The 24,839-nt window shown below is 45.0% G+C and overlaps 1 protein-coding gene across 2 annotated transcripts; it reads left to right on the top strand.

Annotated features, from left to right (window-relative positions):
• The first annotated feature begins 3,172 nt into the window (after positions 1-3,172).
• Positions 3,173-15,681, top strand: ZNF330 (zinc finger protein 330). 2 transcript variants are annotated; one of them, XM_037496421.2, is made up of 10 exons: positions 3,173-3,222; positions 4,926-5,057; positions 6,870-6,889; positions 6,980-7,050; positions 7,592-7,671; positions 8,756-8,882; positions 9,334-9,438; positions 12,589-12,635; positions 13,419-13,536; positions 14,677-15,681. In XM_037496421.2, exons 2-10 carry the CDS (start codon positions 4,938-4,940, stop codon positions 14,952-14,954), a joined length of 966 nt encoding a protein of 321 aa, XP_037352318.1. In that variant the 5' UTR covers positions 3,173-3,222; positions 4,926-4,937; the 3' UTR covers positions 14,955-15,681. The 2 variants fall into 2 exon arrangements, with proteins under 2 accessions (XP_037352318.1, XP_037352317.1); XM_037496420.2 differs by having other exon boundaries at positions 3,178-3,245.
• Positions 15,682-24,839: the final 9,158 nt, after the last annotated feature.

Below are 24,839 nucleotides of genomic sequence, written 5' to 3'. Positions count from 1 at the left end.
GAATCCAAACTCTAGGTCAGGGGTTTGCAGATGAGTTCAGCCAAATGCGAGTTTCCAAGCTTGTTTACCATGTGGATTCCCGCTTTCTCATTCCTCAGCGCCTCCTTGAACTTCCACCACTTTCTGGAAAAAATTGTTTACTTGTTTGCTTTTTTTTAAAAATCCAGCTGATGGTGCAAAATGACACTTCATCGTGATATTTAGATATTTTAATGCTGTTTAGAGTTCCTCTTTCATAAAATCTCCTGTAATCTTCCATAAAATCTTTTATTCATAATTCATTTGGGCCATTTGTCACTGAATGGTGTTTCTTCATTTATTCTGTATACACGTTTGGTATTTGTTTTTTGTTTTTTTTGTTTTTTTTGCCAGTTGTGTAATGTCAAACTTTCTGCTCTACCTTTTCACTTTGATTTGGTGTCTTTATTCATGTTGACATTTTAAAATTTAATTTAGTCATATTGATGACATGTTTTATTGAACTGTTTGGTTTTTGTGTCTTAACAAATCATCTATAACTAAATATCATAAAGACAATCTCTTATATTCTCTCTTAATAGTTTAATATTTTTTGCTTTGTATATTTACATCATTAATCCATCTGGGATTTATTTTTATGTATGCTGTTAACTAAGGAGCTAATTTTATTTTCTTCCATATGGATAGCTAACAGTCTGCATCCCATTTGCTGCATGATACATCTCTTCTCACTGATGCAAAGGTGACCTGGACCATTTTCCAAGTTGCCAAATGTATGTGAATCTCTGTTGAGGCTTTCTATTCAGTTACAATTGTCTGTTGACATTTGACTCTACACAACAGTATTTCAGTTACAGGAGTTTTACAAAAAATAGGGGTATTCTCCTTTTGTTTTTATTTAAAATGATTTGGGTTTTCATAGCTCTTTGTGCATCCAATGAATTTTAGGATCAATTAATCAATTAATTGATCCTAAATATTATCGATTAGGATATCCCAATATTTAGGATCAATTAATATTTAATTCCATTAATTATTTCTATGATGATTTGATTTAAACTGCATTGAATTTAGATAATTCTATAATTCCTCATAGTTTCCTACCCAAAATTATGTTTTTTAAAATTTTTTAGAGATAACATTTTCAATTTACTCTATGTTAAATGAACTGATTATATACTATTGCTTTTCCCTCTTCTCTTTCCTTCTGAATTCTGTCTTCCTGATGTGCACTCTCTGGAATTCTTTTAGTAGTGTCTGTGAATGGTTAGACTTTGTCTTTGTGTTTATATTTCTTTATTTTGCCATCACCCTTCACAGTGAATATTGGGAGATGCTACCCAGATCCCTGTTTGAAACGAAGGACTCCCTGAGTGCTGGGTGTGCAGCCAGCTGGCCAAATCCAGGGTCAGCCCTCTTCAGGGACAGCCCAGCCAAGGCTGCACGCACTGCTGTGATCAACCCACATCTTTGACCAATGTCACATGTTTCCTGACTGAGCCCACTTGCCTCAACTCTGAAGGGACAACCAGAACCAAAGTCCACAATTTCACTGATAATTATGCTGCAGGCCAATGGTTCCCTGCCCACCTCTGCTGCCAGGCTTTCCTCAAGTATTCCTAAAAACTCCCCTGATGAAATCACTATCCTCATCTCTGACTCAGAGTACACTCCCAGGGAAGCCAGCAATCACGATTGTTGATTTTAGGGACGAGCCAAGAAAGTTGAAGCTAATATGGACTTTCTGACTTAAACTACAACCACCTGATTGTCAGTGAGGACCTGCTGGTGGTGATGGGTGAAGGGTAGACTTAGGCAAAAGTAACAAAGCAACACTGCAACAGTTAAAACTTTCACAGGTAGTGGGATGCTGTTCTAAAGGAAGACAACATATGTGTACCAGGGATTTATCAAACATGAGGGAAATAGTAATCTTAAGGACAAGGGAATCTTAAGGACAGCTGCTAAGTAAAATAGATTCTTGGAAAAAAGCAAAACACTGAGAATGGTTAATGACTATTAAAAATCTAAAAGCAAAATTAAGAAGGCCTCTTCGGTAGCAGATAAAGAGGCTTTTAACTGCTGCAGTGGGAGGCAGAGCAAGCTGGGGAACAGGCCCAGCATTAATCATAAATGTGGCGGAGCTCCAAAGGAGATTTGCAGCCAGGTAACCCAGCTGGGTGGGTTAAGCCCAGGGTCAGAAAGCTGCATGGGAAGGAAAGAAACCCGGATGCCTTGGCTTGGATTGCAACAGCTGAACATCTCAATGACCCGGATTCTCAGCCTGAGCACGACTACCGCTAGTGCCACCGTTTGCTTGAAAATGATGCAAAGACCTCTGCCTTGTAGTCCAACCTATGTTTTTTTTCAGGAAATTCTACCCTGCCTCCCCAACTTCCCTGCTGGCCTCGGGTCAATAACTTGGCTTACATGAAACCTGGCAAAGTTATTGTAATGAGCAGCAGGAGCAGAGTGGCTTTGCAGGAGATGGGCCTGGCGCTCAAAGGACTGAAGTGAGGGCTAACAGAATGTGGTGTTCCCAGGAGCAACATGGATGGCCCGCAAACAAGGAGAGTGTCAATCTGTGCAGTCACAATGGCTCCTGGGAGTGTATGGGCAGGAGCAGACAAAGGCCAGCTCACCGGGAGGAAGGCCCTGACATATCATAAAAGTTGCACATGGTTGCAAGGCCCCCAGCCCTCGCCCTAGGGGCTTTGCAATTTCATTGCTTGAGGAACGTTTCCCAAAGAACTAAGCAAGACATTTCTTAGTGTGAGTTCGTCTCCCTCTTCCTTTTAGGGTTGTCGCTTCCTTTAGATCTCCCCTTTGCTGAGGAGACAACACTGAGGGGCCCTTCTGTGCCTTACATCCTTCTGCAACCTCATCCCACTGCCCTGTGCTCAGCACTGGGAGCTCCGCCCCCCGGCGGAGTGGGCGGGGCCTTGTCGACAGGAGGGGCGGGCCCCGCGGGAGTGGGCGGGGCCGAAAGGAGGGCGGGACCGAAAGGGGGCGGGGCCCACGGGAGGGGCGGGGCCCACGGGAGGGGCGGGGCCCACGGGAGGGGGCGGGGCCAGGCCGGCCGGCGCGCAGCCGTCAGACGCCGACGCACGGCGACTTCCGCTCCGGCCCGTTCCCGAGCGCCGCGGGCCGCTGCCGGGCCTCGGTGGCTCTTCCCGCCGCCGTGGTCCGCGCGAGGGAGTCGCCGCCGCGGCCGCCGCCCGCCGTTCCCTCCGCGGCCCCGGGGTGAGCCCGGCCTCCCCGCGAGGGTGAGCGGGGGCGCCGGGAGGGAGGGTGGCCCCGGGCGGGGCGCGGTGTCGCCTCCGGAGCCGCGTGGCCCCTCGACCGCCTCCGCCCGGGCCCGGCGCCCCCTTTTCCCCCCGCGCCCCGGTGCCGGGACCCTCGGGCCGCGCGCCCTGGAGCGGGGCGCACCCCCGACCGCTGGGGAGGGGCGCCCCGAAGCCCGCCAGCCCAGCGGGGAGGGGGCACCCCAGCCCTCACTTTCTCGGGATTCCAAGGGCACCCCGAGGACGGGCCGCCCCGGGGGTGCTGACCCCGCGCTGACCCCGGGGCTCGGCAGGACCCCGCGCTGCGCCCCCTGTACCCCTCGTGTGAGAGCCGCCAGGGCTGGCCCCGCGGGCTCGGCGCCCGGATCCGGCCCCCTTGGACCACAGTTTTGGGGTGTCAGTGTCTCGCCGCCTGGCGCGGCCGCGGGGAGGGGCCGCGAGCCTTGTGACAAGGGGTGTCGGTCCCGCTTCGCGTGAAGCCCGTGTCTGGTTTTGCTGGACCGAAGCGTCACTCCCTTTTGGGGGAGGAATGCACATCGCTCGAGGCCCGCGTTCTTGGGGTGCCCCGTGTGTCACAGACACTTTGTTCCTTTGGAGTGAGAAGGTTGTCTTCGGGGGGCCTGGGTCACAGCCGGGGCGCGTGGAGCCCCTGCTTCCAAATTTACAGTCGGGACATCTTGAGTAAGGTCTGGAGGCTAAAATCTGTCTTCAGAAATTTCGACAGTTGAGTTTTGAGACTCCCCCTTAGAAGAACACTTTGGGGATGTTTGTGTGTGTTGAGGAATATTGAGAAATTTCATATTTGTATTTCAAAGAAGGGTCGGACTGGGGGACACCGAGGTAAAAGCTGAGCTCTTTGGACCTCGCAGCCTTCAGATTGGATAAGAAGCCAAATAAGTGTGTCACTTAGTAAAAAATGTTATTATTATTTTTTTTTAATGTGGTAGTTTTTTCGAACAAGTGATGAATCTTTTTAAGTCTTTGTTTCCATGTAGGTGGTAAGCATGGACTTTTAAAACATTAATTCGAACGAACCCTTTTAAATGATAGGCTCATGCATGTAGGGAAGAGGGCAGCCTTCAGGGAAGCCAGGCAGTGACAATACTTGAATATATATTTTTAGAGAAAATAGTTTGACTCTCTAGATGCCATTTGACAATTACATGTTTTATTTAAATGTTACACGGGGAAATTTAGAATTCAGGTCTTGGGAGCATCGGGCTGCCTGATCACAGAGTCCAAGCAAGTGATACAAAGTGGATAAATAAAGTATTTTTTAATGATTTCTTGCTAATGATTTCCTGCCTAACACTTTTTTTAAAAACTTGACACAGTGATTTTTGAAGATTACTTAACATCTCAGAAACTTTGTTTTTTTCTGAGTGGGAAGAGAAAGTTACTTTGACTTTTAGGATAAAATTTCTTGATGTGTACAGTTTCAGACTTGCTCTGTAGAACACATAAGTGCCTTATTTTAAAAAGTCATCTGTTGCATTTGTGATAATGTGTGCTTAACATTTTATAAAAGGCCTGAAAATGCACTTAATTGTCAGAATGACGCGGGTTGAGTTTAAAATTTAATGAGAAAACATCATTCTACTGTTTCTTTACTTAAAATATTAGACGCAGTGAGGCAATTATGCAGTCTGTTCTCTTATGCAGAAGGAGGGGGAGATGCCCAAAAAAAAGACGGGCGCGCGGAAGAAGGCAGAGAACCGCCGGGAGCGGGAAAAGCAACTGAGAGCGTCCAGAAGCACCATCGATTTAGCCAAACACCCTTGCAATGCTTCCATGGTGAGCGGTCTTTGTTGTTTGTTTGTTTGTTTTGTTTCTGATGTTGGTGCAGAGGTGAAATAGCCAAGCACACCTGAGTAGGACTGCAGCGGGGCCAGTGTTGCTGTGTCTATTGAATTTATGCTGGAGACATGTGCTTTGTTTTCACTAGTCCTGGGAGCTGTCATCTTTGCTACTTTGTTATTTGTAAGGCCTGGCTTGCAAGGCTGGCTACTGTTGGTGGTAGGTAGATACTAAAAAGGACACAAAGTAAGAAACATGGTTTTGTGGTTTCTCAAACCTCATACCCCTTAACTCAGTGTGTCCTGTTAGTTGGAACCTTTTTATTGTTTGCTCTTAGTAATTCTTAGCTCATTTGATGTCTCACTACTATTCTTGGTCTCCCTTGATTTCCTGCCCCACCGCCCTGTGTCCCCGAGTGAGTGGGTTAGTCCTGGTCGCTCCCGGGCGTCTTTGGGTCAAACTTCAGACAGACGGGACATCATCCTGTCTTCTTGGACCACGTCTCTCTGAGTCACCCCATGCTCCCCAGTTCTGTGCTTCTCTGCTTTTTCTGTTCCCCCTTTTCCCCCCTCTTCTTTCTCCATCAAACAAATAGGAAATGTCCAACCTGGCTTAATTTTCCAAATATTTGTTGCGCACCTGCTGTGTGTCCTGTCCTAGGCTCTGTGGGAAGGAAGTGTGTCCGTGGGTGACACACTGTTCCCCCCCTCTTTCCACAGTGTGTGCAGATCACTTGTTTTGGATAGTACTTAAGGTTCATTTTGTTTATAAATGACAAAAGTTCAAGTTAAACTAGCTTTAGAAGAGAAAGAGTTTATTGAACGAATAATTAACGAAGTTGTGTAGCTGGGCAGGGCTAGGGCGGGGAAGAGCAGCGAGGACCTGGGGTGCCTGTGTTACTCCGTCTTTGGCTTCTGCTTCTTGCTGCTGGTCAGCTCTGTCTTCTCCGACTGTCTGGCTCCATCCGTCAGGGGCCCCAGCCACCGGTAGTTTGGTAGTTCGCGGGGCTAATGCCATTTGTGGCGGCCTGCAGAGAGGGAGAGGGCTCTGATCATTTGGGTTTGTGTGCGTTCCCACCCCTCAGAGGTGCTTTGAGATGGGAGCGGGGCGGGAGGGAGCAGGTGACAGAGCAGAGCTGTAACAGTGGTCGGGACGCCTTCTGTGTCGGGGTCATTTCTAGAGACAGGAGCATGGGGCAGACAAAACACGGATGTCGAGAATGAGGGCTCGACTTCATAAGTGCTGCAGTTAAGGTATCCTTGGACTCGGCGCTGTGGGCTGACAGGTGATAAAGTCAGGTGTGTGGATGGGGTCCAGTTCGTGGGGGGTGTGGCCACCGCTGGGACTCCAAACAGGAAAGACCGTGAGCAGGGACTTTCAGGGAAAAGTGTTAGAATAAGTCAGGGCATAGAAAAGGCACAGTATGAAGCTTATTCTGAGGATGACTGACTATTGGTGACTTGACTCTAAAGAGAATAGTCCATTAAGGTTTGGAAAGTGGTAAGGGATCAGGTTTTGGTGAGCTTTTCATGACGCTTTTAGGATTTTGATTTTCTATGTGTGTCATCAGTTGCGTTCGGAAACACCAGTTATCACTGTATGTAGCCTCCGTTGTGGAAATACTACTCTTCCTCTAGTGTGGTGTTTCCAGAGCATACCTGTGTTGCTTAAGTATGTGTAGATGCATGTGTATGTGGTTTGAAGGTTTGGGGTGCCCCTTAAATTTTATAAAGCTATTCTTTAAAATGTAGGTAAATCTGTAATTTTCAGCAAGTAGAAACATTAATGTCTTGGTTTTATATTTTATAGGAATGTGACAAGTGTCAGAGGTAATTATTTATTTTTCTATCACATGTGGTAATATAGATTTTCTTGACCTTTTGTTTGATATTAACTATTTAAAATTTTTATTTTGCAAGGCGGCAGAAGAATAGAGCGTTCTGCTATTTTTGTAATTCTGTACAGAAGTTACCTATTTGCGCACAGTGTGGTAAGTATTAATCATGAAGGACACGTGCTTTTCTTTCTTCACGTATTTGTTTGGCAGTTAGTCAGCTTGAATTTGAGTTTATCATTATACAATAATGTTATGCTCATCGTAAAAAAAATAATAAAATGTTACTTGACCTACTGAACAACTATCAAGTCTTGGTTTTATCTCTTTGACATGATGCCTTAAAATAATTCAGATGCAATTTAGGTAAAGGTTACCAACATATTGTTTCAAACATTAAAACATCAGACTTCAGACATTTGATGATCCTAAATTTTGTTTAACACTTATATATGTTATGTGCTTCATGTACCATATTCTTACAATAAAGTAGCTAGAGAAAAGAACATATTAAGGAAATCCTAGGGAAGAGTATACATTTGCAGTGCTATACTGTATTTGTCAATACTGTAAGCTTAGGTCATCTGTTTGTAAATAACCCACACATAAATGCACCCACATACTTCAAGCCTGTATTGTTCGAAGGTCAGCTCTACTGCCCTGCAAGACTCATGGTGCTGATGCATCTCTTTCCCAGGGAAAACAAAATGCATGATGAAGTCGTCGGACTGTGTCATCAAGCACGCTGGGGTGTACAGCACTGGCCTGGCCATGGTGGTGAGCTGCTTGTCGCTGTCTCTCAGACCAGTCGTTTCGGTTTCCAAGGACAAGAAGAGTCCTGACCAGGGGTTATACTTCACTAGCGAGCACAGCTTTGTGTTCAGTCATTCTGGGGTTACCTGGACTATCTGTGGCAGGTTCTTTGTGTGCTTTTCCCTTACTACCTACGAGTTTTTGGAGACTTCTTTCTTATTGGGAGACAAGGAATGGAAACTTTTTGTTGACCGAAACAAAAAAAAATTCATTTGTAAGTGGTACCTTTTTAATGTATGTTAATTATTGGAAAATATCATTTACTGTACTGAAAACCAAGGTTTAGAGTTTTTGGTTACATAAACAACCTAGTTGCAAAAAAGCTAGGGTTCATAGTTTCTTTAAAGCTTCGCATTTAAAAAATACAAATTTAGCTCAAACTTATATAGTCCCTTTGTTACATGTAGAATTTTCTAAGAAAATCCATTGCTTTAAATAATGAAAACAGTTGTGTTATGTGATCCATTTTGCTCATTGTCACCAAAAAATATTTTCCTTTGAACTAGTTTTATTGTATTCTGTTAGATGATTTTATGCTCAGTCCAATTTTTAGTCAATGAGAAAAGTACATTTTATTTATAGTAATCTTCCAAGAGCATGTAATTTTCCATTACCAGACACACCTTTTATTATATATCTTGTGTGTATAGTGAACAGTAGGGTTCTTTTTCTTTTTTTTTAAGATTTTATATGTTTTTGTGTAGAACAACTGGTGTGTAGGCCAGAGGTGCAGAGGGTGAGAGGATTCACCAGAGACAGAGTGGGGAGCAGAACAGGCAGACTGACTGAAAAACACTGCTGAGGGGAGCAGTAGGAGAGACAGGAGAGGTCTGCTGCGCTGGCCAGAGATTAGCTCATTGGCCAGAGATCGAACTCCTGCCATAGCCATAATAGCGCTGAGACTTACCCCCTAGGCCACCAGGGAGGCCCCAGGATCTTTCTTTAATGAAACTACGTGCTAGCACTGAGGTTTGATGAACTGATAAATGCGGTTAAGTAGAGGTGCAGACAGCTTGGTGACAGGGAATTTTCTTTCTCTTTGGTGCAGGGTGCAATCTGTGACTTCTGTGAAGCTTGGGTCTGCCACGGTAGGAAATGTCTCAGCACCCACGCCTGCGCTTGCCCTCTGACTGACGCCGAGTGCGTGGAGTGTGAGCGAGGCGTCTGGGACCATGGTGAGTGGTTACGACTAGCAGTGCACTTTGCTGTAAGTGAAAGCTGCTTTGTGGCATTCTGGGTATCCTTATTAAGATTTTCCCCACAGAAATTATCAATCCTGATAACTGCCGGCATTGTTTTGGTGATGCATGTAACTGGAAAAATGACTTATGCCCCAATAATCCTCAGTGTGGGATTGTTTATCAGGGCCGGAGGGGAGTTCCAGGCTAGCATGAGTCTGTGAGCACACCGAGGGCGGCTGAGTGGCAAGGGCAAGTGGGAATATACTTTTTGACGGTTCATTTGGCAATTTTTATTGTAGCCTTTACCAGAACAAAACTACTGCACTAATTTGGTATAAATCTGAGATCACTAGCCATCTTTTTGGAGCAGTTTGGTAGACATGAGTTTTTTTAAATTAAGATTTCTGGTGTTTACAGCTCTGTGTTTTATTTTCTCATCCAATAGGAGGCAGGATCTTCAGTTGTTCATTTTGTCATAACTTCCTGTGTGAAGATGATCAATTTGAACATCAAGCCAGTTGCCAGGTTTTAGAAGCGGAAACATTTAAATGTAAGTTTGTAAAGGATGTTCTCTATGCCCAAGAATCTCAATAGTATTAGTGTTAAACTTAACGAGAAAGGAATGTAGTTTTTCGTGCCGCCTCTTATGGACTATCACTCAATTTTCTATTTCTAGAAAAAAAATTCAAAGAATATAGTCCCTTGTTTTCAGCAGGGTTGGCAGAGGTTGGATCAGTTCTTTATTTTGTGAGATTGATCAGACATTGAAGGACTGGTGCTGTTGCTGGGCCTGACCACTAAGTGTCATTTTTACCTCCAAGTTATTTTAACAGCTAACTTTCATGCACCCCCGCCCCCACGTCCTCAAAGGCTCAAGTTTTAGAGTCAAATAATTACTTGAATTCTATTTATTTATTGCCTGTATGATTTTGGGGAAATTTTCAAATCTTTCTAAACCTGAAGTTCCATATCTAGTAAAAGAAGATGCTAATTTCTTTATCAGAGAGTGAATTGAAATGAGATTCCATCTAAAGCATTAGTAGAGTACCTAGAACTTAAAAAGCCCTCATTAAATAGTAGATAACCATCATAAGAAAGACTAAATCACCCCAAGTAATCATCTCCTTAAATTTGGTTCTTGTTCTGGTAGGAAATGCAGATCCCTATGTTAAAGTATAATCTTTAAAAAAACTTCCTATTGTGCTTTATGAATGATAGTATTTCAGCCTTTCTCAGAACTTTGGTTTACTCATCTGTTAAATGGGAACAACATCAGATTTGGTAAGTCATGAATTTAAAAGACGCACATAACACAACTCATAGAAATTCTCAAACATTAAAGGAACATTTTAAAATATGTAGCAATTTTGAGATGTATAACATAGGCTTTTGAGAACGTATAACATAAAACTTGGATGATTTTATTTGGAGCTTGGGAACTTTGTGTGTTCTGCAGCATTTGAACCCCAGGGACAGCATCAATGAGTGAAATATCTAGTGCCATCAATAAGTTTTGACAGTTCCGTACAAGAAAAAAACTGAATAATCAACAGGATTTTAAGATTATCATCGTGACTTTGCTGTCTGACATCAGTCATTCTCAGTGCAGATTCTTAGCTGTAATGTTACAGCTATGAATTGAGAGGCTTAGAGAACCTTTAACATACGCATTTACCTGCATGATCAGTGGGGACGATGCCTTAAGAGAAAGACCGATGCACATGCGTGTACTCTGCCTTTATTTTTCTAAGTAATTAAAATGATGTAGGGACTTATAATTTAAAATGGCTTCCTGTCAGCAGGCTGGAAGCATCCCAACCTCTACTTTCTTTTAAAATACTCTGAAAATGTAAAAATAGATTTAAAATGAAAAGCATTCCCCAGTCTAAAGCTGGGAAAGTCAAAACTATGTTTAGAATCTGGGAGAAAGGCATTCTTCATGCACAGCCAAGATTTGGAGTCTTGGGAAAAATAGTAACATGGGACCTGAGCACTCATGTGCAGGGTTGCGGAGGGAAGGGGATGGCAGAGTCACCTACCGCCCTAGTTGTGGGAGCCGCCGATGTCAAGCTGACAGCAAGAGGCAGAAGTTAATTTCTTAGCTTGTGTCTTTGTGGCACATCGAAGACTCATGTGGTGGGGGTAGGAAAAGTCGGAAGCGCTTGGGGAATTGGGTCAGGAGCTTTGTACTTTTCATACTTTCAATGTGTGTTTTGACTGTGTTTGAAAGAGATTTATAAAATTTTGGGTCAACTAATATAATGTATTTAATGTCCTTTTTTTGACTGAAGAGTGGACCAGAAACGCCCTAGGCGTATCCTGAAATGATTGGGATTCAGATTTTTCCCCCCATAGACTGAAGTCATATAGCTACTATTGGAGCAATTTGCTCTGCTTACATTTGCCAACATGTTAAGTGCTCAGTTGGCTGTGGCTTATTTTACATAGGACAAGTAATACCTACCAAACCGAAAGGCAGCCCTAACTGTGGAACAGTGCAGCATGGTTAGGTAGGAGCAGTAATCACATCATTGAGAACATTATCTTTGAGTTACAAAAAAAAAAGTTTGAAAAAACTCTCCATGAACCAGTCAAACAATAAATATTGCTATTAACAATCCCCAAATTTGAAACATCTGATTGATTTTTTTAATTACAAAGATAGACTTCCTTTATTTCCCTTTTAATTTTTCAAGATCTCTATGTGAATGAAGGTTATATTTGGACTTTATCAGGGTAAGGCCTAGCTTGTTTTTCTGTCCCCTGTACTTCCATTACTTACTTTTTTCCCTTCCCATATTCTGGTACATGCTTTTCTAATACATTTGCACTTGAGGTTTTTTTCCCTCATTAATTATAGTTAAAGACCAAAATTAATGTGAACTTTTACTGATTAAAAGAGTGATAAAATATTGGGTCTCCGCTGGTGGCGCAGTGGTTGAGCACTGGGCTGTGAAGCTGCCCACAGCTTCTGCAGCACCTGTTTGATCCCTGGCCACCGGGTGAGGGTCCCACATGGCGCGCAGACCTCTCCTGCCGCCCGCTGTTCCCCTCCGCAGTGTACTTCATCACTCTGCCTGTTCTGTTCCCCGCTCTGGCTCTAGTGAATTCTCTCACCCTCCCACGCTTCTGACTGTACCCAGTGCTTGTATAAATTAAAAAAAAAAAAAAAAAGAGTGATAAAATATTTAGGGGTTTTTTTCCCTCTGTTGAAAAAAACCTGTCTATCTCAATAGTATTTTCTCTTATAGTTCCTCTTTGCACTGAAAGTGTATTCTCTTATCAGACGTTGTGCAAAAAATGGCAATTGCCTGCACCATTAGAGAGAACATGCATATTAATGGAGGCAATTATTCTTTCTAATTTTTAACTATTACATGCTTAAATGAAGAGCTCCGGCCAATGTCATAGAAAAAAATGATGTTTCGCCATTGCAGTTTTGTAAATGTGATTAATGAAGCCTGCCATCTCCCGGGCTTGCTGGAACGGAAGGAAACAGAATAATTGGAGCCGTAGTAGTGAAAGAGGCTGGGGGTGCAGTTACAGGCACTCTGCCCTTTGGCTGGGGATCCGGCTCCGTATCGTGTGCCCTCAGGGTGTGCTGTGAGACGGTTAAAAACAACGGTCACTATTGAGCTAAGACAGTAAAGTTGTCTTTTCCTTCCACATCTGGACCTGGACGTTGTGTTCTTCCCCACAGGTGTGTCATGCAATCGGCTTGGTCAGCACTCCTGCCTCCGTTGTAAGGTACATGAGCGGTGTTTTTTATTTTTGGTTTTTTTAATCTCATCCTGCCCCACCGGTCTGCGAGCCCATAGCTACGATTAATCCACGAGGAACCTGAAAAATACGTAGTTTAATTCTTTTAGAGATTGTGGTGTTGGAGTGGAAGCTTAGTGACTTTTCGAAGGTTGTCCAGTTGGCCTGCCTTGGCAGTGACACAGGTGCACTTCTGCTGACTCGTAGCTGTGATTTGCACCTTGTGTTTACGGAGAGTGTCCTGGCCGAGGTGATGGGAGTCTGTCTTAGTTGCTATGCACTTGCAGAGGAGTGCTTGAGTAGTGACAGCTCCATCTGGTTCTTCCATTCCCCTTGCTGCTCAGCGAGGCCTTCATGTCCTCCACGGCACCTTTGCTTGACCCCTCTTTGCCTCCATGCCCTCTCCGGCACCTCCCCTCACTGCACAGTGGCTTGCGGCCCCTCCACCTGTCTGTCTGCCGGCTAGCCTGTGTGTCCAGGAGGCCACGGCTGGCTGTCTGCCATGTGTCGTCGGGGCTTTGTGGATTCTGTGTATGTGGGGCAGTGGGTGAACGTGTCTACATGTCATCCCCACGTAGGGTTCTGTTAGGTCACAGTTCAGTGGGTCCTGGCAAAGACCATTTCTTTTAAGAAATTGAAATCAGGAGGTGGCCAGTCCCAGGAAAAGCCATGCTTCTGCCCTGGAAACACTGTCTCTTCCTATTTTACAAGATACTGGACAATGTCATTGTGTTCTTTTTGGAATTACTTTTTTACTTAATTTACTTTTAGGCTTGTTTCTGTGATGAGCATACAAGGAGCAAGGTATTTAAGCAGGAGAAAGGAAAACAGCCTCCTTGCCCTAAGTGTGGACATGAAACTCAGGAGACCAAGGACCTCAGCATGTCAAGTAAGGTCTCTCCACACCCCAGTGGCGTGGTTTTGCTTTCAGGCCAGAACTGGTTATCTCTTTTTTCTCTCTCTCTTTTAGTTTTTGCCTCTCTGAAAAGATGAATGGATTCTCTTAAACAAATGGAGTTTTATAGCCTCAGAAAATATGTGTGTAAAATTTCTCAATTTAACTTAAGAAATAATACCATCATTCACTTTGCTCTTCGGCGTTTGCCTCAGTTAATGACATAGCAAATACTGAAATTTAAAGCCAAAAAAGCGATTTTCCTGTTTTTGCTGAGGCTTCCTTGTTTAATAATTGAATAGCTATGAATCCTTAACATTCCAGTGCTATAATCTTTAGTACTTGAAAGTTAAAATTCATTCTAAACATGTTCTTAGGTGAGTGATATTTGAGCAACTGTGCTTATTATGAAATCTGTCACTACTGCAGGGCATTGTGTTATAGTTTTTATATGACTTTTCTATGACGGAATAAGCACTAAAAACAAGCTTCTCATAATGCAGCTCACAATTTTGTTAAATAATATTTGACTCTACGCCTTATGCCAGAATTGAACGATAATTCTAAATGACGCTGACAGTACTTTGTTTAGTCAGAGTTGTACAATGAGTTGATATGATTCTGCTGATTATTTCCACTCAGCTTTGTGTTGCTCCTGAAGCAGAAGAAATGAAATACTTGTCTTCCAGGATGACTGAATTTTAAAACAGCTCTCAAGAAAAATGTAGTGACATGAAATCAACTCTTGTGTGATTTGTGTGATTTCAAAGTAAATTTAATTGGTCAAATGAAGGGCATTTAGTTTTAACATGCCTCATTAACTTATCTTTGGAGAGTGCTATTTTTATTTTGTTTTCTAATTCTCTAGATTTAGTGAAGTGACACTGTCATCGGTCACTTGTGCACCTCTGTGTGTGCATGTGTGTGTAGACTGAGTAGGCTAGAACTGACTATTGTTTTAAGGTCTGCTTTCTATCCCATTCAGTTTTAGGGACAGCAGTTAGGAAGGTGTGGCTGGCTTTTTTATGGGGAGTGAGAAGCAGCGGACCCGGTTCATGTAATTTTACATGTTGTGGAGGAAGATGGGGTTGTGGAGAATTGGAACTCACAGAGTGCTGTTTCTGTCTTTCGTAGCGCGTTCCCTCAAGTTTGGCAGGCAGACTGGGGGTGAAGAGGGCGACGGAGCCTCTGGGTATGATGCCTATTGGAAGAACCTTTCATCTGAGAAGTATGGTGACGCTGCCAGCCACCAGGAAGAGGAGGAGGATGAGTATGAGGCAGAGGATGATGAAGAGGATGAAGATGAAGGTGGAAAGGATTCAGATGCTGAGTCATCAGATTTGTTCACTAATTTGAATTTAGGAAGGACCTATGCCAGCGGCTACGCCCACTACGAGGAACAGGAGAACTAGGAGAGCTGCTGGCCCGCCGGGCCCTGCCCTCAAGGGAGCGGGGACGTGTGTGCTTGATGGATTGTGGCTGTTCCTGAGTACATGCACTTGCCTTGTGAAAAAGACAGTCTCGCTTCCTGGGGCATGGAGTAGGGCCTAGGATTTTCATAGGAACTGATCGTCAGGCTTTTGCATAGGAAAAATGATTTTCAAATGTCAGATGTTTATTAATCAAACAATTAAAGCATCATGAATTGGATTTTTACTGATAACAGTAATCTAGTAGGTTTTGCCAGTTATATACCTATACAGGATAAAAGAATAGGATGGTAATATATTTAAAAGTAAATTTCAAATTTGATGGTTTTATCAAAAAACACTGCTTATGAATTCATGCTGTCTGATTTTGTAAAATGAAATGGGTAAAATGAATTATTGTATTTTTCCTTGTACATCCACAGGATAAAAGTCAGATGTTATATTCTAAATTTTCATTAAATATTCATGTAATCTTAAATGGTCATGATGTGTATGTTTTAGCAGTTGACCCACTTCTTTTTCCACAATGTATGTCTTTCTCCACAGAATAATAACGGGAAGAGGACCTGTTTTTAATGCCTAAATGTATGGACAAAGGTGGCTACTCTGCCATTTTTCAGAGACACAGAATTCGAAATAGTATCACTTCACAGAGTCTTCACCCAGGAAATTTCAGTTCTTTCTGAATAAATCTAGTATTTCACTTTCAATTTTTGAAGATTATTTTGGAAAGCCTTCTAATATTTTGTGTAGATGGCTTCATTTTCTGTCTGCTATACAAAGTCGCACAGCCAGACCCCATCCTACATCTGGATGGAGGACAGTTGGTGCACCTTACAGTGGCGATGGATTGGGATGTTGTGGGAGGATTGATTACGGGACTGGCTGCCATTTGAAAAGTATGAAGAAATTGTAGCTATGAGGATGAGCGGTTGAATGGCTATTGCCGTTCTTCATAGAAACATAATGAGTAGCTGAGGGCAGTGAGGGCGATGCGAAGCCAGGTGTGGAAGCCAGGAGGCCTCTAGGTGCGTGTGCAAAAGCTTTCATCTCCTGCAGCTGGAGGGCTGCGAAGACAGCCCAGAACTAAATAGTCTGAGTGGATAAACTTCAAAGACTTGCGGCTATCAAGGCAGGTCTGTATGGCAAGGGCGGCGAGCTCTTTGGGAAAACCTGGGATCCTGACAAGTTTGATGGAGACATGTGATTGGATGCTGCTGAAGATTTTAACTCCTCAGACTTCTGAACTCTGAGCCTGCTATCGTAGCCCACTCCTGTGTTCAGAGCAAGCCCCCAGGCTCCACCACACTCCCAAGCTGCGTGGCAGTGTAGCAGTCTCCTGGGCGGTATCTTATTCAGAAACGGAATTTGCAGGTGGAATTGGTTAAATTAAGACAAGGTCATGTGGGGCTAGGGTGGGCCCTTTATTTGAAGACTGGTGGCCTTTTAAGAAGCGGGCAGGGCACACAGACAAGAAGCCATCTGAAGACTAAAGCAGAGATTGTAACAAAGAGTAACTGGTCAAGGAATGCCAGGGGTGGCTGGCGGCTACCCGAAGCTGGTGAGAAACTGCACATGTTCTCCCGGAGAGCCACCAGGAGAAACGGACCCAGCTGGCACCCCCTCCTGCACCGTGGGAGAATACATTCTGTTTTGAGCCACCTGCTTCCCGTCTCTGCATTCGGCTCTGCACGACTGGAGATCCTGGGTCCCCAAAGGGGCACCTTTCTTTAGGGCGCTCAGTAAGCTCTCCAGGGACTTAAAAGCTCTGTTTGCCTACTTGGCGCTTGGTGACTTTTTATGTTCAGAGACCAACAGGCAAGAAGAGAAATCACTGTCTTGGCAAAGATGAATGATTCTGGATCAGGGGGCGTAGGCTGCTTTTATGAGACCGCTGCGAGAAACAGGACTGGAAGTTGGTGAGTCACGTGGGTGCCCCGTGTGGTCCTTGGCGCGCTGTGACCGGAGCCAGCCAAGGCCAACCAGCCTGGCCTGGCCGGGCCTTGTGACTGGATCCGCTGAGCTTATGGGTCGTGTGCCCAGGACAGGCCCAGAGGCTGACAGCGATGCCTCCTGGGACCAGCCCTGCCCAGGGCAGAGCATGCATCTGCTGACTGAGCAACTGGCCTGGCTCTTTTGACCTAACAGGCCCCACTCTGACAAATAGCTATTAAGTTAATATCCCTCCACAGAATCTAGAAGCTGACATTTAACATGAGTAAATATATTTTCCTTCTCTGCATTTTGGTCACGGTTTGGCAAACTCCTTCCTAGAATATTGCAAAGATGCACATGAGCGTGACCTTCATAAGTGACCTACAAGCACCTTCTTGCAGAAAGTGCATAGACCATGCCGGGCACACACCTGCGCTTTCCAGAATGACCCTGGTTCCTTATTTGCCTAATGGGAACAATTCAAAGGCTGGCACTTAATATATTAATTCCTTAATTCTACTTTGTAGAATCAGATATAGCTAGCACAGTGATAAATTAGACACACAGAAGTCTTCTTAATAAGGAATCGGAGTTAAAACATAACGTATATAAAGGGCAGAGTGTTTCTGATAAAGAATCTTCATGGGAAGGCAAAAGCCCGCACTAACTGAAATTTGCTTATTTTCCCAGACTCCACTCAGAAGCTGAGTGGCAGGTCTAGCCAGACTCAGCTGCCCTCCTCAGAGGCCATAGCCCACTGGACTCTACTTGCCCTCTGAGACTTGCAAAATCCCTTCAGGTGCTAAGTTGGGGCATAAAGAGGAATTAAAGTAGCCGGTCAAATTAAATTTGCTAACCAGCTGGCCTTTGTTTTAAATGAGGTACACTGATTTTGTAACATGTCTCAGGTGTTAAGCCTGGACTCTATCAAGTTCACTGCTAGCAGTCCAGTTCTGTCCTTTACCAGACCACTGGCCTCTTTCCTCAGTTTACCCAGCCTCCCATACCCCTTCTCTTCACCCCCAGTTTGAACAGGTCATCTTCAAATAGGGAGATGATCCTGGGTTCTCTGGCAGGCCTCATGAAATCACAAAGGTGCTTAAAGAGGGACGAGGGACGGGAGGGGAGGCGGGAAGACAGTATATGAGAAGGGCTCCGGGTTCCCTCCTGGCTTGGAATGTGGAGGAAGAGGCCGGGAACACGGGTGGCCTCTAGCACGGAGAGCAGGCCAGGGGATGGGTCTCCCGCCAGGGCCTCCAGAGGGAAAGCAGCCTGGAAGGGAGGCCTGTCGTCCCCTGCCCCACAGACCTGCCGGGCCATGCAGTTGCATTGTTTCCCATCACTGAAAGCGGGATCATTTGTTCCAGTGACGATAGGCAACAGACAGATTCATTATCTCCAAAACCTTCAGGGGAGGTGTGAGCACTTTGGCTTATTTTGTGGGACTTTAGGGTCACATACTTTCTCACAGAATAGTTCTGAATTCCAAACCATGTTTAAGGGCTCCCAGAGTTTGTTGGCTAAGCCCTCCGTGAGATGCAGGAGTGTATGGCAGCGCCGTTGCTCAGAAGGGCGAAGTACAAGGTGGAAGGCAGGCTCGGAGCACACGAGCACGTCGGTATTGCTCACGTTGGTGAAGGTTTAACATGGGCCATGGAACTGTCGCCTCTGGGCAACGCAAGCCAGGCCACAATGAAAGCACAAGATGCTAAATTATTGCTCCAGGCAGATCAGGGCTGCTATACTGGTCCCTTGGAATTCTTCAGTACTGCCTTTTTGTAGGCCAGTGAGGACCAAGTCATCAGTGAAATCTCAAAACAAACATTGTTTGTGAACTTTAAGATATCAGGACAGCCCAACCTCCCTGGGCCAGATGTGTGCTGACAGTTCCACGCTTGAGCTCATATAAGAAAATGTAGAGAGAGAAGAAATGGTTGGTGACGCTTTTCATATTTGAGACCTTGCTCAGCTTGAGAGAGCAGTGGTGAGTCTGCGGGATGGGCCAGGTCGAAAGAGATAGCTCTTTTCATGCAAAACCTATGAGCTCTACACAGGTTAAAGTAAAAAAAAAAAAAAAAAAGCACCCAAAACATAGTAAAAATAGCACTGGACTCTAAATAGACTGGGCAACTGTGAAACAAAACATTATGTGGTTAGTGCGAGGAATGGACTACTGGACAGTGGCTCCACCATTATAAACATGCAGGTTTACACACACACACTCACACTCACGTTGCTATTTTAAGGCTTGACGGCATGTTCCCTGTGTAACATCTCTCTACGTTTATATATTCTTATACAAATTTAATATGCAGGGCTCTTTACTTGATTCTAATTTTAGATATCAAGTTTTTCTTAACCTGCAAGAAAACAGAGTTCAAAGAACACAATGAAAGCGGGATCCACACAATCTCTGTTGCTTTTGGCCATTAAGTACCCGGGCCAACTGCTGTCTACGATGACCCAGGCATAAGCCACCTGAGGACGCATGGCGTTATCTTCCTGTGCTGATGGGGTCTCTGCTTTTAGAAAGAAATGTTATACTTAATACGAGCAGACTATTATAGCAAATAAAAGAGGTAGTGTTATTGAAGCTTTATTTGCCTGGGAACTCTTTTTGTTGGATAAAAGGAAAGTTTAAAGAAAATATTTTTTCTCTGAATTTCAGTCTGGAATGCTACCCAGGTCTCTCAACCAGCTTTGAACTTGCAGCTAAAGAAAACATTTGATCTTCTTTCTCTTTGAATTTGACAAAATGTCCTTCTTCTTTGAAATCCCCTTTTTGTTTTGTGGGCACGTGTCAAGGTGTTTTAGAATTGCAGAGCTCTTGGGGGTAAGATACGGGTCCTTTTCGTTTAACCTTTGAATACTCTTAAGTGTCTATTCCACCAAGCTGGCATTCCAAAAATACTGCTCATAAAAATCTTATTCTTCTGCTGTGGTTTGGAAGTAGGGGTTGGTGTGTCAGATTTGGCCTTTTCACTTAGAGGTTTTAAAAACTGGTATTCCAAGACAGCACTTCATTCCATTCAACAAATACTTTTGGAGGTCGTCCTGGATACCAATAGCTAACATGCACTGAGAGATGAATTGCGGTAGCCAATAGGATGAAGTTCTGGGGCAGGTACCTAAAATACATAAAAAGTGAGTCATATATAAAAAAAAAATGTAACCTATTATTGGGAGAAGAAAACATACTGTTTCCAAAGGACCAAAGGATCCCAGATTCTAGCCCCACGCCATGGCCCTGGGTGAATAGGATAGACACAGAGGCAAGCCAGGCTGTACTTTAGTAACAGGTGGGGATTTCCCTTTAATCCAATACAGAGCCCTCTTGCCTTGGCTGAACCCCAAGAACAACTCTTTCCTTCATCCTCCAGCCCGAATGCCCACTCATTGCCTCCGTGACAGCAGGGTATGTGGACAGGAAATAAGAGGCGCGAAAGCAGAGAACGAAAGAAAGGTCACCATCGAGAAGAAATGCAATTTCTTAAAATGCATCCCATGCGCCTGCAGGGAACAGGAGGAGAGCCCAGCCTTAGCTTGAACGACTTTTTCTGACTCAGGGATTAACTTTTGATCCCAGACCCATCTGGTGTCACATTCATTTTTGTTGACCTCAAATGCAAGTAAGAATATTCTGATTTTAGACCAAACAACTTAGCTCATCCACTTGCTGCTTGAGGAGAAGCCTCTCCAGCTGCAAACTGGCGATGGGACAAGTAGCTTCACTGCTGAACAGTCTCGAACTAGTAAGTCAGGATATAACCACGTGCAGCTCAAACACGTGCGTCTGCATGACGCTTCTGAGGACATCTCAAAGCAAAAAGCCTTCCGTGATAAAATCAGAGGCCCCTGTGTTTGTTATTTACTCACTTTTCATTTTAAAAAGGCGTGTGCCACTTCTCAGCATGCAGATACCTTCTGAACCAGGGCGTCAGCGGGCCCTGGTTCCCGGTGCAGGGATCAAGCCGCACTTCCTCCTCCTGTCCAGCCGGTGTGTCTGCACCTCTTGTGTTGCCACAACACAACTGTTCCTTTTTCACAGGAAACACTTGGATGCCCCTCCCCTCTGCCTCTTTCCTTACTTAACCAGGATGATCACAGTCATTAGTGCTCTCTGCGGCGCCCCGGGCTTTGCCATCCTCACTCCCGTTACCTGGGGGCTGCAGATGCAACCCTGTAATCTATCAAGAGCTTACAGCTCTGGGCAAGACAGACCCAGCAAAACTGAGATTTACCAATATTTATTAACATGGAAATGTAGCCTCGGCCACCCGGGGAGCTCTCTCATCAGGCGGTTATTGTTACCTTCGCTGGCTGCCGGTGTTGACGAGAATGTTCTTGAGAGGCCTGCGGTACTACAAGCACACTTTCAGCGCCTGCAGCTTGTTCCAAGTCCGTCCGTCCGTGGACCCTCCCTCCGCAGGCCACCTCGTGGGCGTCTCCGTGCAAGGCTGTGATTTTGCAGTCACTTTCTGAAAATAATGAAGCCAGTCTCGTTCAGTTACAAAGATGTCACCCTCTCCACTGTGAAACTTCAGTCCATGCTTGGACCCAGCCCAGTCTCCAGGGGCTTCCTGGACGCTCAGGGCCCCTTGCAGGATGTGGCTGCCTCTTCTGGATCCTGGTCCTCTTTGCCACAGCAGAGGCGGACAGCTTCTGCCCCATCCATCCTCTGTGGCCCCCCACCACCTCCTGCTTGGTCAGCTCTGCTGCCTCCTCCGTGAGAACAAGGAGCTCAAGAGGGCACACTGTTCCCTCTCTCGGCTGCGTTGTGTTGCCATGTCCTCCCCACCAGGTGCATCTCTCGTCTCTCTGGCCATGTGTGGGCAGGACCACAGCCTGGAGGCAAGACAACACCCAGTCAAAGAGGCGAATGTTTATTCTTCTCACCCCAAGTTTCAGGGGAGAGCCTTGCAACTTCCAGAAGAGGAACCCACTGAAAAGGACACCCTACTTCTCTTCCTGGTTCCCTGCATCAGGCCCCCTTCGGCTGCTGTGGCAAATAAGCACCAACTCAGTGCACAGAGGTGGCTACACCTTGATTTTCCCTCGGTGGCGCTGTAACGGAAGCCACTCCGGTCTCCTGCCAGGCAGCGGTTGGCTGCTTTTAGAGAGCCACCTGTCTTTTTTCCCTAAGGCGGGTGGAGTGTGGGAGCCTCCCTGCCTTTCCGCCGGTACCTTCCCAAATGAAATGCAGTAGAAAGAGCGTCCAGGTTGAAGCTTTTTCATCCACTTTTTGAAACTCCAACAAGAGACTTTTTGAAGCCCGGGGAGGGCACACCCCACTTGTCTGACTTGATGGGTGAACACAGCACCCAAGAGAAACAGTGAGTGGCACCCAGAGTGCAGGAGAGGGCTTTGGAGCTGCTGAAAAAGTGAGGAGCCTTGGGGTGCTTCCCCAGTGATTAAGGATTTGTCGTCCTCCCTGCTCTGGGCAGCCTGGCTCCTGAATAAATAAGATGCGTGAAGAAATATTTGTTTTGACGTACAGGCTTCCTTAAAAGTCTCTTTCTCTTGACACTTAAGCCCCTATAGTCTCTGCACGAAAGCAGTCCCTGGACAGAAGCGCTCGCGCGGCTTTGTGAGGATGAGGGGGCACAGAGGCTCATTGGACTTGAATTCTTATCAGGTCTTTGGGAATCTTTGGCTTTCTCTGGCCAAGGAAAAGATAATTTCTGATGGGAAATCAGGGACATTGGAGAATTCTAGAAAAAAAAAAAAAACCCCTTTATAACATCCATCCATCCAGCACACATTCATCTGGAGTCTACGTGAGGCCTGTGCTGTGCAGCCGAGGACGCCGCTGCGGTGCCAGGTCTCAGCTGCAAAGCCCCGCGCCTGTACCTGAGGGCGCTGTCTGCTCTGCTGCAACCACTGCGGTGGCACCTGCTCATTAGGAATTCACCGAGTGCTCATGTGCCTGTGTGCACTGCCATTCGTATTCTCAACCAATTTAGCATTGGGGACTTGAACATCATTTGATCAATCTTGTGTGGCGCTCTTGTTTTTACTGCAGGCAAATTAATGTGCAGATCATTGTAGCATATTAAACAGATTTTATTGTTCATTGATCAAGCAGTCACTCTGAAATACAAGTACTTTAAGAGATGCCAGTTTGTCAAATCTTGAAAGGGATGAAACGTTTATTTTTCCTAGTTAGATGGAATGACAGAGTCAGAGGAAAACAGACCTTGAAAATATATGTAAAACTTTTAATGATTTTTGGAAATGAGGTTGCTTTGGTTAAAGGAGGTGGATGTAGAGCATGTATTTATGGTTTGCTCATAAAATCGGTGTCTCATTTGTTTCAAACAAAACTGAATTTACAGATTAGATTTTTGCTTTGTTTGAATGGATTTAAAAGAATTCTAAAAGGTGCTGCATGTGGTTGAACTTGGGAATGTAACATCACTCCACATTTTTTGCCAACCTGTGTGAAGCCATTGAAGCTTGAGCATAACATCTGAAAAGTAATAGTAAAACTTAGGAAATAATTATGGGAACTGAGCTTTTCTGAACTCTACCACATTGTGGAATAGAAAAAAATATTATTAGAAAAGAGACTGGAGGAGAAATCCCTCCTTTCTCCAACTTTCTGTGTGCATACGTTGCCTCGTAGAACATAACTAGACCGTCTTGTTTCCTGAACGGTCATTATCAAGGGCTCCTGCTCCCTCATCCTCAGCATTTTCAATAATTTCCAAAATTCAGAGGTTTTCACAGTTTAAATCTTGTAGCACTTACTTTCTTGCTCTTCTATAAACATAAGCTTTGCTTTTCCTGTTTTGTACAAGCGTCCAGAGGAGATGCGAATAGGAAGCAAAGTCATGAGACTATGCTTGGTGCAGTTGAGATCCAGCAAGGAAGCCGAGGTGGGGAGCAGGAAGAAATGGGGAGGGGAGGAGGAGGTGAGGTCTGGGGTTCCCGAGTCCAGACCCTGTGGCGCCATGTTAGGTGCAGAATCTGGTTCACTGAGAATGGGCCGAGGAGCTACTGGAGAGGTTTCAGCCCAAGTGTCATCATCTGTTGTCACCTTTTTAAAGGAACATTTTGGAGGGTTAAGAATCTCATCTTTCTGTGGAAATTTGTCTTCTTACGTAGGCTTCCTCAAAACCTCTTTTCTGCTGTTTATTGTTGAAATATTGGATTAGAGCATGAGCTCACTCCAGGTGTGTGTCATCAGGCACCTGAACCTACTGCATTCCGGTCGCTGCTGAGAGTCCAAGCGTATCCTTCGTCAGACCACTGAAGCCTTTTCCCAATGTCCTCACCCCTGCCCCTGCCTTGGCCCCGCCTCCGTTCCCCACCAACTACTCTAATTGTCCCAACATGTATTTTATATTTCATTTGGCTCATTTTTTGGTTTATCTGTACACCACCTCATTATAAAAGCTCACTTTTTTCACTTCCGAAGGACTGTGTGCGTTTTAATAGGGGGACGGCTGTTTCCACTGGTGTGGCCTCCAGAATACATACAACTTCCATTCCACTAAGTAGGTCTCTTTCCTAATTTTTTTTTTTTTTGCAAACCCTCAGGAAGGAGATAAGTCACATCTGACACAGGTAAATTTCTTGAAAATTCCCTTTCTCCAAAGTGGTGGGAGAGTGAGCAGCTGCTGAGAAATCATCTCAATGTTCTCTTCTCTCCTTTTTCTCTGACTTCCTCTCTCTTGCCTGTGTCTCTCGCTAGGATCATGGTTTTCCTCCTTGTTGGCACTGTCTGGGGTTTATGCAGTGAAGCCCGGCTCTCTGTCACCCCTTCAGTCAGTCCTCACCCCTACCTCTGTGCTGCAAAAGGAAACATCTCTCTCAGTATTTATTCTCCTTGGAGATAGGAGGAGGGTGAGGTTATAAAATGCTGCAAGGGGCCTTGCTGCCCCAACCAGGTAAGACGTTGGCAAGCAGCTAAGAAAAGGGCCCCACACC

This window comes from Talpa occidentalis, unplaced genomic scaffold (genome assembly GCF_014898055.3).
Source record: "Talpa occidentalis isolate TD23 unplaced genomic scaffold, MPIMG_talOcc4v2.1 talOcc4.8, whole genome shotgun sequence".
In the NCBI taxonomy this organism is placed as follows: domain Eukaryota; kingdom Metazoa; phylum Chordata; class Mammalia; order Eulipotyphla; family Talpidae; genus Talpa; species Talpa occidentalis.
The sequence above is the reverse complement of the archived record's forward strand: the minus strand, read 5'-3'. Positions and strand labels throughout refer to the sequence as shown.

What these genes read in the sequence shown, in the direction of transcription:
- ZNF330 (XM_037496421.2), top strand. Translation starts at nt 4,938, where the DNA reads ATGCCCAAAAAAAAGACGGGCGCGCGGAAGAAGGCAGAGAACCGCCGG. An exon ending in GAATGTGACAAGTGTCAGAG is followed by an intron (nt 6,890 to 6,979) that starts GTAATTATTTAT and finishes TTATTTTGCAAG; the next exon opens with GCGGCAGAAGAATAGAGCGT. An exon ending in AGAAGCGGAAACATTTAAAT is followed by an intron (nt 9,439 to 12,588) that starts GTAAGTTTGTAA and finishes TCTTCCCCACAG; the next exon opens with GTGTGTCATGCAATCGGCTT.